The 16,615-nt window shown below is 44.4% G+C and overlaps 1 protein-coding gene and 1 pseudogene across 2 annotated transcripts in view; one reads left to right on the top strand and one right to left on the bottom strand.

Annotated features, from left to right (window-relative positions):
- The window catches only part of RELL1 (RELT like 1), a 75,773-nt gene extending 59,164 nt beyond the window's left edge, over positions 1 to 16,609 (bottom strand). The window contains exon 1 of the mRNA XM_006088518.3: positions 16,427 to 16,609. Within this exon, the coding sequence (XP_006088580.1) occupies positions 16,427 to 16,514 (88 nt within the window). The 5' untranslated portion in view covers positions 16,515 to 16,609. The remainder of the gene's footprint in view (positions 1 to 16,426) is intronic.
- LOC111825963 lies at positions 7 to 1,278 on the top strand (annotated as a pseudogene). Its single transcript, XR_002829201.1, has one exon. The product of XR_002829201.1 is annotated as a regulation of nuclear pre-mRNA domain-containing protein 1B pseudogene (transcript).
- Positions 16,610 to 16,615: the final 6 nt, after the last annotated feature.

The raw sequence follows: 16,615 nt of genomic DNA, 5'->3' as shown, positions 1-16,615 counted from the left end.
CAAGCAGCGGGACCCATCGTCTCGGTGTGGCACCGAGAGCTGCGCAAAGCAAATCAAATAGAAAGCTTACTTTTCTATATTTAGCAAATGATGTCATCCAAAACAGTAAAAGGAAAGGACCTGAATTCATTAGAGAATTTGAATCTGTCCTTGTGGATGCTTTTTCTCATGTTGCTAGAGAGGCAGATGAAGGCTGTAAAAAACCTTTAGAAAGATTGCTGAACATCTGGCAAGAAAGAAGTGTGTATGGCAGCAAGTTCATACAGCAGCTGAAGCTGTCTATGGAGGACTCCAAGAGCCCTCCCCCCAAAGCAACAGAGGAGAAGAAATCTCTGAAGCGAGCTTTTCAACAGATACAAGAGGAGGAGGATGATGACTACCCTGGAAGCTATTCTCCTCAAGATCCTTCTGCAGGACCGCTCTTGACTGAGGAACTAATCAAAGCTTTGCAGGACCTGGAAAATGCTGCATCAGGGAATGCTACTGTCCGACAGAAAATTGCTTCTTTGCCCCAGGAAGTGCAAGATGTTTCTCTGCTGGAAAAAATAACAAACAAAGAGGCAGCTGAATGTCTTTCAAAAACAGTAGATGAAGCATGTCTGTTACTAGCAGAATATAACGGGTGCCTGGCGGCAGAACTGGAAGACCGGCGCCAGCTGGCTTGGATGTTGGTGAAGTACACCCAGAACCAGAAAGATGTTTTGTCAGAAAAGAAGAAAAAACTAGAAGAATATAAACAGAAGCTTGCTCGGGTAGCCCAGGTCCGCAAGGAACTGAAGTCCCATATTCAGAGTTTGCCAGACCTCTCATTGCTGCTCAACGTCACAGGGGGCTTGGCCCCCCTGCCCTCTGCTGGTGACCTCTTTTCTACTGACTAGGGCAGGTGCCATGCCCCAGATTGCCATCTCTACCAGCAGAAATAGAATGGATAGGATTAAAATCAACTGGTATAAATACAGATGTAACAGGACAATAAAGACAGAACCTGGCTAGGCTGCTGATCAACTAAACGCTGTCTCTGTGTCATTCCTTCTTTGCCAACTCCGTCCACACCTTTGGGAACCCCTGGGCCTGCTGGGGTTGGACCCCAACAAAGGCCCACCAAGAGTCAACCATTAGCATGAACTCAACTATGATCTAAAAGGGCTAATTGCAATTTGAATGAACCACAGAACGACCAATCTCTATGACGAGCACTGACCACCAGGGGGCAGATGCTCAATGCAGGAGCTGCCCCCTGATGGTCAGTGTGCTCCCACAGTGGGAGCACTGCTCAGCCAAGGCAGGCTGACAGCTGGCCAGCGCAGCAGTGGTGGCGGGAGCCTCTGCCACCTTTGCAGCAGTGCTAAGGATGTCTGACTGACGGTTTAGTCATCCCCCAAGGGCTCTGGACTGCAAAAAGGCACAGGCTGGGCTGAGGGACCCCCCTTCCCCCCCCTTCCACACACACATGAGTGCACAAATGTCATGCCCTGGGCCTCTAGTTATAAATAACATACACTCCTATCATTCAGGAAATTCCAAGTGTTTCCAGGAAGCAAGGACAAAAGCCGAATACATATATTTATTATACTAACACTGCCCTTATGGATGAAAAAGGGAGAGATTCTATGAAAAGTAACCTCTAGGGCAGGGGTGGGCAACCCCTGGCACGCGTGCCAAACATGGCACTCGAAACCCTCTCTTATAATCTTCCATTTACAATTTTTTTCTTAATATCGACTTTTTTATTTTTCAGATAAATTCAGTGTAGGTGCATTTTAGATAAATAAATAATTTTACATAACAAGTTATCTTAAAGACCATAGACATGGATTGATGAGAGAGGGGAAGAGCAATTTCTATGCCTCTGCCTTAACTCTCCCTGCCTTCCTAGATCCAACCAGTGTTTTGGTTTCATCCACATACGCTTGTGAATCTTTGTTCTCAGTGGTGAATTTTGTTAAGTCTCGTAACAGGAGTGTCGCCTGACAGATGAAAGTAGTAGCTCTGAAGGTCACGAAATATAAACCTGATGTAAAATTTCTGTCATCAGTGATGCAGCAGCAAAAGTCCCACTGATAATATCAAACGGAGTCATAAAGTTTTCTGTCGGACTATCAGTGTACATGTATACATTAAAAAATAAATGTATTTTTCATCATCATATACTGTTTTTGTCGCTCGAATGAATTTTATTATTTCTTCAAGGTTCTTCACATACGTACACCTTAAGAGATATCAAGTAGGCGTAACATGTTCTCAAAAAATTAGGGTTGGCACACAGAAGAATTTTGAGTCATAGATTTTGCTGGTTTTGGCACGAACTCACAAAAAGGTTGCCCACCCCCTGCTCTAGGGTGATCTGATCATAAATTCTTAACTGGGAAGGTCATGGTGAGTAGTAATGTTCCAGGTCTATAACTTTTTTAGTGAAAGGTTTTTAGCCAGCCCTGTTCATGGTTCTTTTTCAAACATTTTTTTCTTAAATATATTTTTATTGATTTCAGAGAGGAAGGGAGAAGGAGAGATAGAAACATCAATGATGAGAGAGAATCTTGATCGGCTGCCTCCTGCACGCCCCCCACTGGGGATCAAGCCCGTGACCTGGGCATGTGCTCTGACTGGGAATGGAACTGTGGCCTCCTGGTTCATGGGTCCACGCTCAACCACTGAGCAACACCGCCGGACTTGTCCATCATTCTTGTGCATCCAGGTGAGTGTACCTTTGAAATACCAGAAGTAATACTCCTCCAAGGGAGTATTAACCATCAAAAGAGCACATAATCTTGTTAAACATCCTGTAATTCAATTCCCTCATTGACATGTGTCCCCTCCTTGATTTCAAATGCATAAAAGGAACTGCAAAACTGTTATTCTACAAGAGCATTTGGGATCTTGTTCCCTGGTATAGTCCTCAGTTTGGCTCAAATAAACTCATAAAAATTCTCTATGCTTCTTACACTGACATCCTCCTCACCAGGAGAGAAAAGAAGTTGAACAGCAATAAGGCTAAGATGGAAAGGCACAACAGCATTCTAAAAACAAATGTTTAGCAGGGAATTCAGGAAGCAAGCTGATTTGTACAATTTCAGAGGGTTTACTCTAATGTAAGACAAATACACAGTTAGCTTGCTTTTACCACTAATGAACACTTCTTGGCCTTCACACCATCAAGATTATAATTATGCTTACTTCATGATTTCAATTTCTTAACACTTCTTAAACTTTGAAAAACTATTTCTATCAACATACTATAGGTATTATATTAAACCTATATACTTATACAGGTCATAGTTGTATTATTTCAAAGGGTTATATTATTTGTTTGATCCTTCAAACTCTGAAGTGTATAAAAAACAGATCTTATCCCCTCCCTGCTCTCCTCTTCTCTCTCCTTCTCCTCCTCACCACCCACCCCCCCCCCAAAAAAAAATAGGAACAGTACCTCAACTGCCTTGCTGAAATTATGCGGCCATGGCTCAAATAAACTCATAAAAATTCTGAGCTCTTTCCATCACATCACAAAGCCTGAGGACCCCTCCTGCTGCCCCCACCCTCCACTCCACCCCATCCTCAGCCCCCAGACCCCTATAGTAGAGTGCATAGTTTCAGGAGCTTCCTAGCCTACCCTCAGCATCGGCTCTGCAGTCTGTACAAGGCTGCACTGACATACCTGTCTGCCTCCACACCTTTGCACAGGCCACTCCCTTTCCCTACACTCCCTTTAAGGTCCGTTTAAAAAGCCAAGTTTTAGCCTAGTACGTCTTTTCCATCCCTCTTATCAGAAGTCTCCTCTGTGACCCCACGCAGCACCTTCTGTAGTTCTCAGGTTACACCAAACGCATTCTCCCTTATTCCATAATGTATTCATAGTTTATCTTCCCTTCTCAATCAAGTTTGTGTAGGACAGAAGCCAAGTTTGTTCTTCATTTTACATACCTACATAACACCCAACAGTGTCTCAAATAAGGCCCTCATTTTAAAATGAATTACATATACTCTGTGTGTAAGACATATCTATTAGTTTTATCTGCAAAGACTATTAAGACACCAACTTGGCAATCATGCATGGGAACTGAGTTTTACCTTCAACACCCAGCTTCTTGGCTCTGTCACCTAGCTTTAAGCAATGTCCAAGGCCACTTTTTTGCTATCAGTGATTGCTTTGTGTTTTGCCTTTAATAGAGGGGGCGGAGGATGGAAAGAATTAAGGAAGCAGCAAAAACATTCAAGCCACACAAAGCATATAGCACAAACACGCAAAGAAAAGCGAAGGAATGCCTGTTCAATAGCCATCTGCTACTTCGCCAATGCCAGGAAATTCCGGCTGCTGTTTTTTATAATGTGAATAATTCACATGATTGTGTTGGAGACTTCCAGCTATGAAGAGCTGATAGAGCATTTGAAAATTGTTGTTACAGAGTTATATTGTGGGAATTCACAGAAAGCCCAGTGAATTCTTCAAAGCTCCACCCCTGACAGGAGTCTCAGAAAATCACATTCTGTTTGTATATAAACATGAGGAAGAAAGGCTGGGCATGTTATGGATACTGAAAAGAATTTGTTTGTTTTTAACCTTATCTATTACATAACATTTCATGTACAAGTTTCTTTATAAATCTTCACATGGCTAAACTCACCTGGCCAGTCAAGAAGAGTAATAGCATAAACTGCCTTATTTATTTGTGTCTTTTCAGGAAACTGAAATAGGTTTTCTCTTAATAGCTACCTCATGCCAAAATTTTATAAAAATCATTTATAAACCTAATGACCTATAATTGACTTACTTCCTTCAAATATTACTCTAAAAGCAAATAAACAATTCTTGAAGAATTCCTTGGATAACTGCCCATTTTTCACTAAAAACAAAGTCTACATTCAATTTATAAGATGCCTTGGTATTCTCTTTAAGTAGATGGATCTACAGTAAAAAAGTAAAATAAGTAGATAAATAGAAAACCTTCCCTTTACCGGCAGTGCTGAGCATGGAGCACATGCAATTTCACATAACACACAGAACACTTGTGAACATGAACATACATCTAGCTTTGGCTTCCCCTCATCTGTGACTTGGGTGAGACATTTCACTTCTCTTCGTCTTGGCTACTCAGTCCCGGTTTCCTCATGTCTACAGCACAGAGAATATGGCAATCTGTCCTTGTTGAGGCTGCAAGACGTAAATCTGATCTGTGTTTGTCTTCTATGTGCCGCTGCCTCGAGGAGCTCTAGTTAGAGCAAACACAGTGGAAACAACTGCTTATAATTATCTATTAAATAACATGGAACGAATGCAACAGGTATTCATGGACTCCATGAGATAACATCAGTGCAATGACCTAGGAAAGGTATCCTGGAAGTGTCACCCTTTCTTTTTTTAATATTTCAGAGAGGAAGGGAGAGGGAGAGATAGAAACATCAATGATGAGAGAGAACCATTGATCAGTTGCCTCTTGCACACCCCCTACTGGCGATCAAGCCCGAAACCCAGGCATGTGGCCTTAGCCCAGTGGTTCTCAACCTGTGGGTCGCGACCCCTTTAAGGGTCAAACGACCCTTTAACAGGGGTTGCCTAAGACCATCGGAAAACACATACATAATTACATATTGTTTTTGTGATTAATCACTATGCTTTAATTATGTTCAATTTGTAACAATGAAATTGGGAGTCACACAACATGAGGAACTGTATTAAAGGGTCACGGCATTAGAAAGGTTGAGAACCACTGCCTTAGCCAGAATCAAACCCGGGACCCTTCAGTCCACAGGCCGACACTCTATCCACTGAGCCAAACCGGCTAGGGCTGGATGTGTTACCCTTGACCTCAGTTTGCAGGATGGATGAAGAACAGGATATGCATAGCCCACAAGGAGAGGTGGGATTCCAGGTTAAAACAAACACAACCCACCTATTTCTTCCACCTCTGATCACCCCCCCCCCCTCACATCTGATCCTTAGGCGGCATCACCTGGGAATTTGCTAGAAAATTCTCGTCCCTCCCAGACCTAATGGGGTGGGGCCCAGCCACCTGGGTTTTGACAGCCCTCTAGTTCATTTGGATACACGCTCAAGTTTAGGAACCACTGCTATAAGCTTTGCTTGCTCTCACCTCCTCTCTTCTGTGACCTCTAGTTACCTTCACCTGGCTACCATTGACATTTTTACAAGTTTAAACTTCATTTTCTCCAGAAAGTCTTGCTCAGCCTTTACTGGACTCTCACCCCACCCCCAGCCGCAGGTTAGATACTCTGGCTCTGGGCCATAGTTTCCTGATGGAGGTGCCAATGGCACTGTATCATGATTGCTTGTTTAATTGTCTTCCCTGGTAAGCTGTTAAAACTCCAGAAAAGCATAGACTGAGTCTATTTCATTCACTTCCCTTTTCCCCAGGGCCTTGCACACACACACACACACACACACACACACAGTTAGGCAGTTTAATAATATTTGCTGAATTAATGAAGAAATCAGAAACTTAACCCATGAAACAGAGGTATAAAGGGAAGGTGTAAAATATTATGAAATATGATGGATATACAATTAATAGGTACATTTGAAACACAACTGAATTTAGTTTGTCTTTGAAAAGAGCTTCATGAATGAATTTAGGTTTTGAAAACCTTTGTACTGAAAATTTTCACTAACGTTTCCAAACGTACCAGCGTCACACCGTACTCACCTGATACAAGCAGTACCTGCTTACTTTTTATTGTCATTTCTTCTTATCTCCATGGCTCTGGGCTGGCTGACCACCAATTCGGGAAGGGAGCAGGAGCAGAGACTACAGCTAAGATTTGTGGGTGAACCTTGGAAAGCCTAACTGTTTGCTTTATTATAAAGAAAAAGCCTCGAGCAGAGTCAAAACGTGGTAGGCAGTTACACAGACATGAGCAGAGCAAGGACGATGGGCCAAGTTCAGAAGGTCATCAGGGAAGAAAGCTCCGGGTGCCCAGCAACGGGCAAAACCTCAAAAACAAGGACCTCACCCCCAGGGTGACCTTTCCTCCCCTGGCATATCTCTGGTCCAGCGGTTTGGACGCCCTGACCTTTCATATAGTGGTCATGCAGTTTGGACCCTCCCCGGACCTTTCCTCTCTGGCATGTTGCTAGTCATGAAGGTCAGACCCCTTTAGAGGGGATACAAACAAGGGGGCCAGAGAATAAGCATTAAGCCACCAGGACAATGAGGTGCTGACCCACATCAAATTACTTCTAGGCCTCAATTATGTTTCAGGTCCAGGCCTAGAAAAGCAGCCAAACCAGACAAGCAATACCATGGCTGACTCAGGACCTGCTGCATTGACTCATGACCCCCTGCCCTGGCACTGACCAATCAATCAGTGGAGACCAGGACTCTGAAAAGACACACCTGGAAAACGATGAATATTCCATTGAGATCCTCCCCTGGGACTTCCCCTAAAATCCCCACCCCTAAAAGCCCTTAGGATGGAAGACCCAGCCGGCTCTCCCTCTCAGGAGCACACCCATGCCGTTCCTCTCCCCTTCCTCTCCCCCTCTCCCCCTGAGGTCTTACCTTACCCTTCTTTCTCCTAAGCAACAGGGCCCCTTCTTTCACCCCTGTAACTTATTTCCTAAGCCCATTCTTCTACCACTCACTTCTATCTTTGTGACTTCTAAATAAACGTTATCTTACAGCTTGAGTCTCAGCTCTGAATTCTTTCCTAGCCAGTACCGAGGTTGCTAAACCAAGGTCCGGTCTGATCCCACCAGTCTAGCACCTGGTGCCATTCTCGCCACTGCCAACAAAAACACCTGGGTTTCAGCTCTGGCTTCCTTCCTTCCTTTCTTCCTTCCTTCCTTCTAAATGTCTGCTCTGTTCTGGGTCCTGTGCTTGGATCTGAGTCTTGGACCGTGACCAAAACTCACACACACACAGGCCCTCCCTCACCAAACCAAATGGTCTGCTCCTCTGCTGCTGGCGAACCACGGTCCTCACTGCCTTCCACAGGCCACTGAACCTCTCAGGCTCAGTTTCCCCGTCTGCAAAGAGAGGGATTCATTACAAGATGACCACCAAGTCCCCTTTGACTCTAAATTACACAACTGAAAACAACACAATTCGTCTCAGAAGTTAGTCAGCCAAAGTTATTCTTCTCAGGGCCACTCACCCCAGATCCAGAGCTGAGACACCAGGCCCTGGAGTGTGCGGACCGAGGGCAGATGTAGACGCAGGAGCTTTGCCAGGAGCGGCATTGCTGGGCCGTTTCCATGGACGGCCAGCTCTGACACAAGGGGAAGAGTCCTGGCGTTGCTAACTCAGCTTCCTCATCTACTAAACACTACTCATGAGAAAGGATGAAAAGCAACATGGATGGACTTTGAGAGCATTACGCTAAGTGAAATAAGTCAGTCAGAAAAAGCTAAACACCATTAGGATTTCACTCATATGTGGGATATAAAACTGAAACTCATGAACACAAACAGCAGAGTGGTGGTTGGCAGAGGGAAGCGGGTTGGAGGAGAAGGGGATCCTAATATAAGGTGACAGAAGATTTGACTCTGGGTGGTGGGCACACAGTACAATATACAGATCTTGTAACAGAAACCCATACCTGAAACCTATATGTTCATGTTGACCAATGTCACCCCAATCAATTTAATAAATAAAATTTAAAAATAAGCAGCTTTAGGAAGATTATCAAGGTCCCTTCCAGCCCTAGGGCCACAGGAGTCTGCTCATTCTAATTTGTGTTTTTTCCAGCACCACCAAGTAACTAGTTCTGACACTATCTACAGAGAGACAGCACCAGACCCCCCAGGTAAAGGGCTTAGATCTACAACACTGCTTAGATCTACATCATGAGGCTGTACCACCCTAAGTCACTCATTAGCATAGGTTCAAAATCATACCCTGGATAATAAAAAATCATGCCAATAATTACATCAGATCTTAGGGGGAAACTATCAAAATTTTATGGCTATACCTATAGATGGACTGGCTAGAAATAAACCAATTGGTGAATCTTCCAAAATTTTTCCCCAAAAAATGTGTCACATAAGGTAACAGTTTCTTTCCCTTTTTTCTTTCTCTCCTTCCTTGCCTAATTTTGGTAGCTAAATGGCTCAGACCTGTGTATCCCCTGTGTCCCAAGAGAATTCCCTGACAAGCCCACTGGTCCCTATTCCTCCCCTTCCCCTGGAGCCCATTACACACCACCCTCAGCATCCAGGGCTCAAGAGCAAGAAGAGAGAGGGCACCTGAAAAGAAACCTCTGGGGCAGTTCAGAACTTTGTCCCCCATCTGATAGCTGTTAGTAAATGGTTAGTATTTAGTTAAGAACAAAATAATACTAGTATGCTTTTTGAACACTTCATGACAAACATGTTTTATCTCCCATCCAAGTACTCACAAGGCCCGACCCTGCTTAGCTTCCGAGATCAGACAAGATCAGGTGCGTTCAGGGTGACATGGCCATACCCAAGCATATTTTATCTCAAAACAATCCACAAGGCAACTCTGTCATATTTGCTCCATGATATAGATGAGAAAAATGGTTGAAAGATTTTCTCCCCTCTGTACCACAGGCACTTTATTGGTGGTCATACCCCGGGATGTACAAACAAAATGGGGTAGGGGAGCCAGGGAGAGCTCAGCTGTTTGGAATCCTGGCAGGAGCAAAGACAAGAAGATGGGGCCTTGGGGTATCTCAAAGGGGGAACAGAAAACCAGTTTCCCAAGTTCAGCTAGTTTGGCAAAAGGATCCTCAAGGTGAGATGACTGGCACAGGAACTCAGTATCTGCCATCCTCTACCCACCCCCTCCTTCCCCAAAAAGTCCCTGGGGTGGATTCTATTCCTTTTCTCCCTCACAAAGAGAGGTATGTCAACAACTGGCAGAGGAGAAATTGGCCCAACTCCTCCATCCGTCTCCATTATAATGGGCACCCATCCCTAAAGCCACCTAGAATAAACAAAACTCCTGCTTTCCCCAGATAGCTTTATCTTACTAGATCCCACACTAGAATATCGAAATAATGCTTCTTTCATGACATACCACTCATTTGAGGAGTTATTTTCTCCACAGGATATTTTACTATTTTGAGCAGTTTTACAGTTGGCTGCCCACAGACAAGAACAGATGAGTCACAAAGCGGAAACTGCAGGACCATGATCCCTTATCTGAAAACCTGGGGGTCAGATGTGCCTCGAAAAGTCAGACTGTGATTCCAAAAAAGTACTGTAATGCATTTAGCACACATTATGTAACACTCAGAAATCAAACTCACTAATATAACTGCAGCAAAACTTAGCAGTATTCACACTGAGTGGGATAAATATATACTATAGAATCTCACATCAGTTCTGATTAGGGTATGCAAAAAGCCTCAAAAAAACCTTTTGGTTTTCAGAGACTTTCAGATTTCAGAATTGTCCATGAAAGATTACAGACATGTGCAAATGGCTCAAATACTAATAGTCAATATACGAGAACATACAAACTCAAATAATCAAGGTACCAATTTTCACCTTACAAACTAGCAAATACATTTTTCAGAGAAAATGTCAATGGTGTGAAAAGTGAGTCCTTTGACTATTGCTATGAGAATGTAAAGTGGGACACGTTCAGGTCACCAATACTGATGTCATCAAGGCTTTAAAAACGTGAATACCTTTGAACCCCCTCTCCCCACAAATGCCTTTTCAGTAATGCATTTCCTGGGAAGTCATCAATAACACTGAAACAATGAGTTTTAAAATTCATCTCTATAATAAAAGCCTAAGCGACCATATGGCAGAACAACTAGAATGACCTGGCTAGCAGAGTCTTAGACTTCCGTGAAGAAGCTCCTTGCCCAACACGTGGCCAAGGTAAGATGGAGGACGTAGCCCTAGCACTGCTCAGCCAGAAAGCGGGCTCACGGCTGGCGAGTGCAGCGGTGAGTCAAGCAGTAAGGAGCGAGGGGTCCCGGACTGCAAGAGGGCACAGGCTGGGCTGAGGGACCTCCCCACCTCAAGTGCACGAATTTTGTGCACCGGGCCTCTAGTTTGAAAATAATTAGCAACAACTAAAATAGCCTAATGCCCTGGCCAGTTTGGCTCCGTGGATAGAGCGTCAGACTGCAGCCCAAAGGGTCCGGGTTCAATTCTGGTCAAGGGCACGTACATACATTGGTTGCAGGCTCTTCCCCAGCCCAGGCCCTGGTCGGGGCTCGTGCAGGAGGCAACCAATTGATGTGTTTCTCTCACATCGATGTTTCTCTGTCTTTCCCTCTCTTTTCCACTGTCCCTAAAAATCAATGGAAAAATATCCTCAGGTGAGGATTGACAAAAAAATATAATAAAATATCCTAAAATGGAGGCACAATGAGGTAAAATGCAGTGAATCCTTATAATAGATTATGATGCAGCCATTTTTTAAATGTAGGGAAATGGAGAACCTTCTTGTATAACAAACACTAAGTGAAAAACATAGGACACAAAATTATATTTGCATTATGATCCTATCCAAGTAAAAAATACTGTATATAGAGACCAGAGTAACATAGACTAACAGTGGCCAGTGCCTTGAAGTAATGAGACCCCCTCCCCCCCAAACTTTAAATCTTGTGGGGAACTTTCCAAAAATACCCAGAGCACTGTATTTTAACAGAGGGAAAATGGGAAAAGAAGACTTGGCTACTTAACTCCCAGTCAGTGGCAGCAAACTCATGAATCTGAAGCATCACTTTGGGCTTTTATATATTTCCAATGAATCCATCATTGCAAAACTATCACCACTTAAAGAATGAAAGCCTTACAGTATGAGTGGTATACATTTATTAGATAGTTTGACTGACAGTGTAATGTAAGTCCAACCTGATGAGCACTTTGTGGAAGAAATACAGAAAAAAAGATACACAGGATAAAAGGTATATGCCACTTTGCCATTTGCTAAGACCTTTCAGAGACAATAGCTCATTTGATCCCTACTGGCGACCAATAAGGTAGATAAAAATAGGAGTTGGCACACGCCCATTTTACAGGTAAGAAAATGGAGGAGAGAGCCACACTCCTGAAAGTGGTAGGGGCTCTTCTTCACTTTTGACTTCAAGTCTAGGTCTCTGACTTAGAGCTTGATGCTCTTTCCACTGTATCCTGCCATTACCCTTAGTGCTTCTTTTATAAATATCTTAGAATAAAAAGAAATTTCTCACTTGAAAGAAAAACAAAATGATTTAGTAATATAATAAGAACAGACTTCAGAATTGAATAGATCTAACCAAGGTCAAAACCCAACATACATTTGAGTGACTTTTTCTTTTCTTTTTTTTAAATCTTTATTATTGAAAGTATTACAGCTGTCCCTTTTTTCCCCCACTGACCCCCTCAACCCTTTCCCCAGGCCTTCACCGCACTATTGTCAGTGTCCATGGGACATATATATATATTCTTTGGTTAATCTCTTCCCACCCCCACCTCTTCCCTCTGAAATATGTCAGTCTGTTGCATGATTCAGTGTCTCTGGGTCTATTTTGTTAGTCAGTTTATGTTGTTCATTAGATTTCACATATGAGTGAGATCATGTGATACTTGTCTTTCTCTGACTGGCTTATTTCACTTAGCATAACTGAGTGACTTTTTCATTTTATTTTACTTTTCAAGTACAGTTTACATTCAATATTATTGTGTATTAGTTTCAGGTGTATAGAATAGTGGTTAGACAATCATATACTTTATTAAGTGACATTTTCAAGCTAACTTCTCAGAAACAAAATTTCTTCATCTATAAAAAAAGGAATATTTATATTATTCTAATACTTAAAGGATCAACCAATGAATGCATGAATAAGTGAAACAACAAATTGATTTTTCTCTCTCTAAAATCAATAAATCTAAAAAAATTATTCTAGTATTTAGTATAGGACAGGGTGTTGTAAGAATTAAATAACCTGAGTACACAGACCAGAACCTGTCACAAAACAGAAATAATAAACATGTCATTCCTTCCTCTAAAAAAGAGTGCCTACAATGAATTAACTCCATACTCCAATTTTAGTCTTTGGTAGCCACACCGCACTTCTTATTCCACCTGCTTTCAGCAGCCTATCAAATCTTTACCAACTGCTGAAGTGCCCTAAAAAAATTAGAAACCACTCAACATAATAGTTTGGGTCCAGCCCCAGCGGGTCCAGGGGTTCCCAAAGGTGTGGACGGAGTCGGCGAGGAAGGAAAGACACGGAGGCAGTGTTCAGGTGATCATCATAGCCAGGTTCCTCTTAGCCAGGTACCCCCCTTTATTGTCTTCTAACATCTGTATATATACTATTTGGTCCCAATTCTATCCATTCTATACAAAAGGCCAGGGGGCTTCCCAACTCCATTCAAAGGTTACTCTATTGTTCCACTAAGCTACAAGGAAGTAACTGAAGGAGGTCACTCCAAGCAAAGATCAAAGCGACCAACCACCCCTCTGACACTCAGTTAAAGAGTTTATTGATAAAAATCCTCACCTGGGGAAACCTTTGTTCTCCTAGCCAGGTTCCTTCCCCTGTTGTCCTCTTACATCTGCATTTATCCTATTTGATCTTAATCCATTCCATTCCAAAGGCTAGGGCATTTCTCATCTCCATTACAAGGTCCCTTGAAACATCCCTGCAGGGACTGCCTCAAGTAGCCAGGGTGAATCGGCTTCCAGCAATAATAGTTTTAACCAATGACAATTTAAATCACTTTTGTCAGTTTTAAATAACTTCTCAATATATAATTAAACTTCAATATCAGAGCCAAACAATTTTTTGAAAAGTAACAATGAAAATTTTTGCTTCTATAGAGCTTTGACCTCTCTCATTCAAATTCAATTACTCCCAAATAGATTGATTGATTTATCTGGGCGGCCAGCGTGGAAACAGGGGAAGAGAGGGAATAACAAGCACTTCTCAAATTTTTCCATTTCCTCTTTAAATTAAATTTGGACTTGGAAAGCCCAAACTCCAAGGGGTGCTTTTTCAAAATATTCTGTCTACTGATGTTTATGTACATCTGGGTAGCTACCTGGCCAAAGGAGAAACAGAATTTAATAAAGCTTATCTTTAGCATCTCAATGAGGAGTGAGGAGGCTGGAAGGCAGCCCTCAGAGCCCAGGGACAGGGCACTTCTCATTCACCAGCCCCTGGCCCTTCGCCACTCACTCCTTACTAGGAGGCTGTGCTCACTGTCTGGTAGAGAAACAAATAAACCCAAAGGTTGAGTAACCAGAGAACTGAAGGACATAAATAAGCCAAGATGTGGAAAATCATCCCTTCTGCTGCTTGCCGTATATAGTTTCAAATGCTGCTACTGAGAAGACAGAAATTTAATGAGATTCACCTACTAGGCAGGAAGTGAAAGACATTGCCACTACCCGCTGTGAAGTTACCTGTTCTGCTTTCCTCTGCTTCCCACCTTCTGATAAGCCCATGCCTACAATTTTAAAATGTCCTAAACTCCCTGTCTTACAATCTCAACAAGACTTCTGCTCTATTTTCTCTCTGGGGGACCTGTGGGTACAGTGGAAAGAGAATGAATGAACTTTGGAATTGAGCTGGCTAGGTTATCAAAGATAGAGATACATAGAGATAAACACTCACACACCTCCCAGTGATTCTGCTCCTCTGATTAAATGCTGACTGATATATTAGCTATGTGATGCTGGGCCAATTGTTTAACTGCTCTGGGCCTCCACTGCCTCACAGGAAACTACAACTTCCTAGGATTCTGAGCAATAAGTATAAAAATGCATATGAAGTGCACAACTGGAAGCCCGGCACGTCGCAGGCACTCAACATGACTTCCCATTTCTTTCTCCCTACGTCCTAACATTCCCAACAAACATGAACACTGTCTTAGATGCCAGCGGGTGACCACAGCTGTTGACTGGTCAGGCCTCAGGGCACCCTGGCAAATCTGTACTCTGTTCCCTTTCCTTTTTAGATACCTTATGCTTCTGGAGTGTTCCCTTTCATCCAAAAGGTTACTGTGCAATTCAGGTGAGAGTTTTCTTACGTTCCTGGGTGCTGCTCAGAGATCCGTGGAAACACAATCTTACTCGAGGGGGTGGATTTCTCGTGTGGATGGAGGATTACATGCATCAGGTGCTGCATTTTACGCCCCGGTTAAACTCTTCAGATTCTGGAGCAACTGGCTCTGTTATCTCTCAGGACTGGCTACACCCTCGGGTCCCCCTTTTGAACCTGGAAGGCACCTACCTGTCTCAGCAATGAAACGCAGGTCACCAACCAAAATCTCCCAACCCCAATACATAACGCATGTCACTGGCCGCCAGGTCCCCCGGAGGATGCCGAAGGAAATACAGTCTGCTAATACAGACTCGGGGGAGATACAGTATCCATCCTACTTCCTTCCTAACATGCTCTGGTTTCTGTGAAAAAGTAAAGGCCAGAGTGACAAGCCGGTTTAGAAGCTGTCATTGGACTCTTCTCCGGCGTGAAGAACAGCGCGTGTGTTTCTATGGAGGAGCCGGTCACAGCTGGAAGGCTTCCAGATGCTTATTACCGGGACCTGGAGAGGAGCTGCTCAAGCTGAGAAGAGCTTGCTGACGTCAGATTCCAGGTCGTGGAAACCCCAATTGTCCAAGAAGGTATACATACGCTTATTATTATGTTTAAACCACTCAGCGAGGTGGCCATTAAGAGGGGGGATATGGTGGTAAGGCATCCCTGGTGCCTACAGTTACATAAAAACAAGAGTTTGCGACAGGACAAGTGACAGATCCTCTTAGGTTTCCATTAAAAATTCCTGCTCTAAGCTCATCATTGGCGGCAACACTTTTATCAGCTCCGCGGGCGGCTTCCTGCTCTGACCACAGAAGGTTCCTTTTGTGGTGACAGGAATCCTCTCAAGAAAAAAAAACCAACAACAACAAAAACTGTTACGTTCACGAACGCGTCTTCCCTTTTTCCAAGCCTGATTTATACAGGATATGTCAGAAGAAATCTGAAATCTCCCAACCTGTTACAAGAACTCACCAACCACTAAAATAAATTAAAACTTGGAAAGTGAAGACATTGAAACTCGGCCCAAGGTTTTAAACTATAAAAGGGCCGCGGGGGGGCGAGGGGGAGGACGGCGATAGCGCACCGGGTCCCGCTGTCACGATCTTCCGCTCGCGGAGCCTTGGAGGGCGAGGGCGGCAGCAAAAGGGTTCGCGGGGCTCCGGGGTGCCTGCCCGGAGGAGGCGCCCCAAAAGAAGGCAAGACCCGGCCGGGTCCCTGCACCGGGGACGTCACAGAGGAGCCGGCGAGAGGAGTGAAGGCGGGAGCAGCGCCGGCGGGAAGGGGGGACCGAGCCAGTGCCACGCGCCGCGGCCGCCCGGGCCGCCCGGGACAGCCCGGAGTGCAGCGCCGGCGCCGGGGGCTGAGCCCGGACTGGAGCTGCGCGGGGCGCCGCGGGGCGGCGGTCTCGATCCCTCGCTCCTCCGGCGAGCCCCAGCCCCGACGGGAAACTCACCCGGGCCCACGAGCGGCGAGCTCACGGTGCCTGCCACCAAGACCGCGGCGGCGAGGACGGCGAAATCCGGGAGTCCCCGCGAAGCCATCGCCGCGTCCCTTCGCCCTCTCCCCCCGGGCGCCGCGTCCCGGGATCTGGCAGACCGCGCCGCTCCAGAGAGCTGGCGGGCGCGCGGACTGGGCAGGCTCG

This window comes from Myotis lucifugus, unplaced genomic scaffold, assembly GCF_000147115.1.
Source record: "Myotis lucifugus unplaced genomic scaffold, Myoluc2.0 scaffold_48, whole genome shotgun sequence".
Lineage (NCBI taxonomy): Eukaryota > Metazoa > Chordata > Mammalia > Chiroptera > Vespertilionidae > Myotis > Myotis lucifugus.
This window is presented reverse-complemented; position numbering and strand designations above follow the sequence as displayed.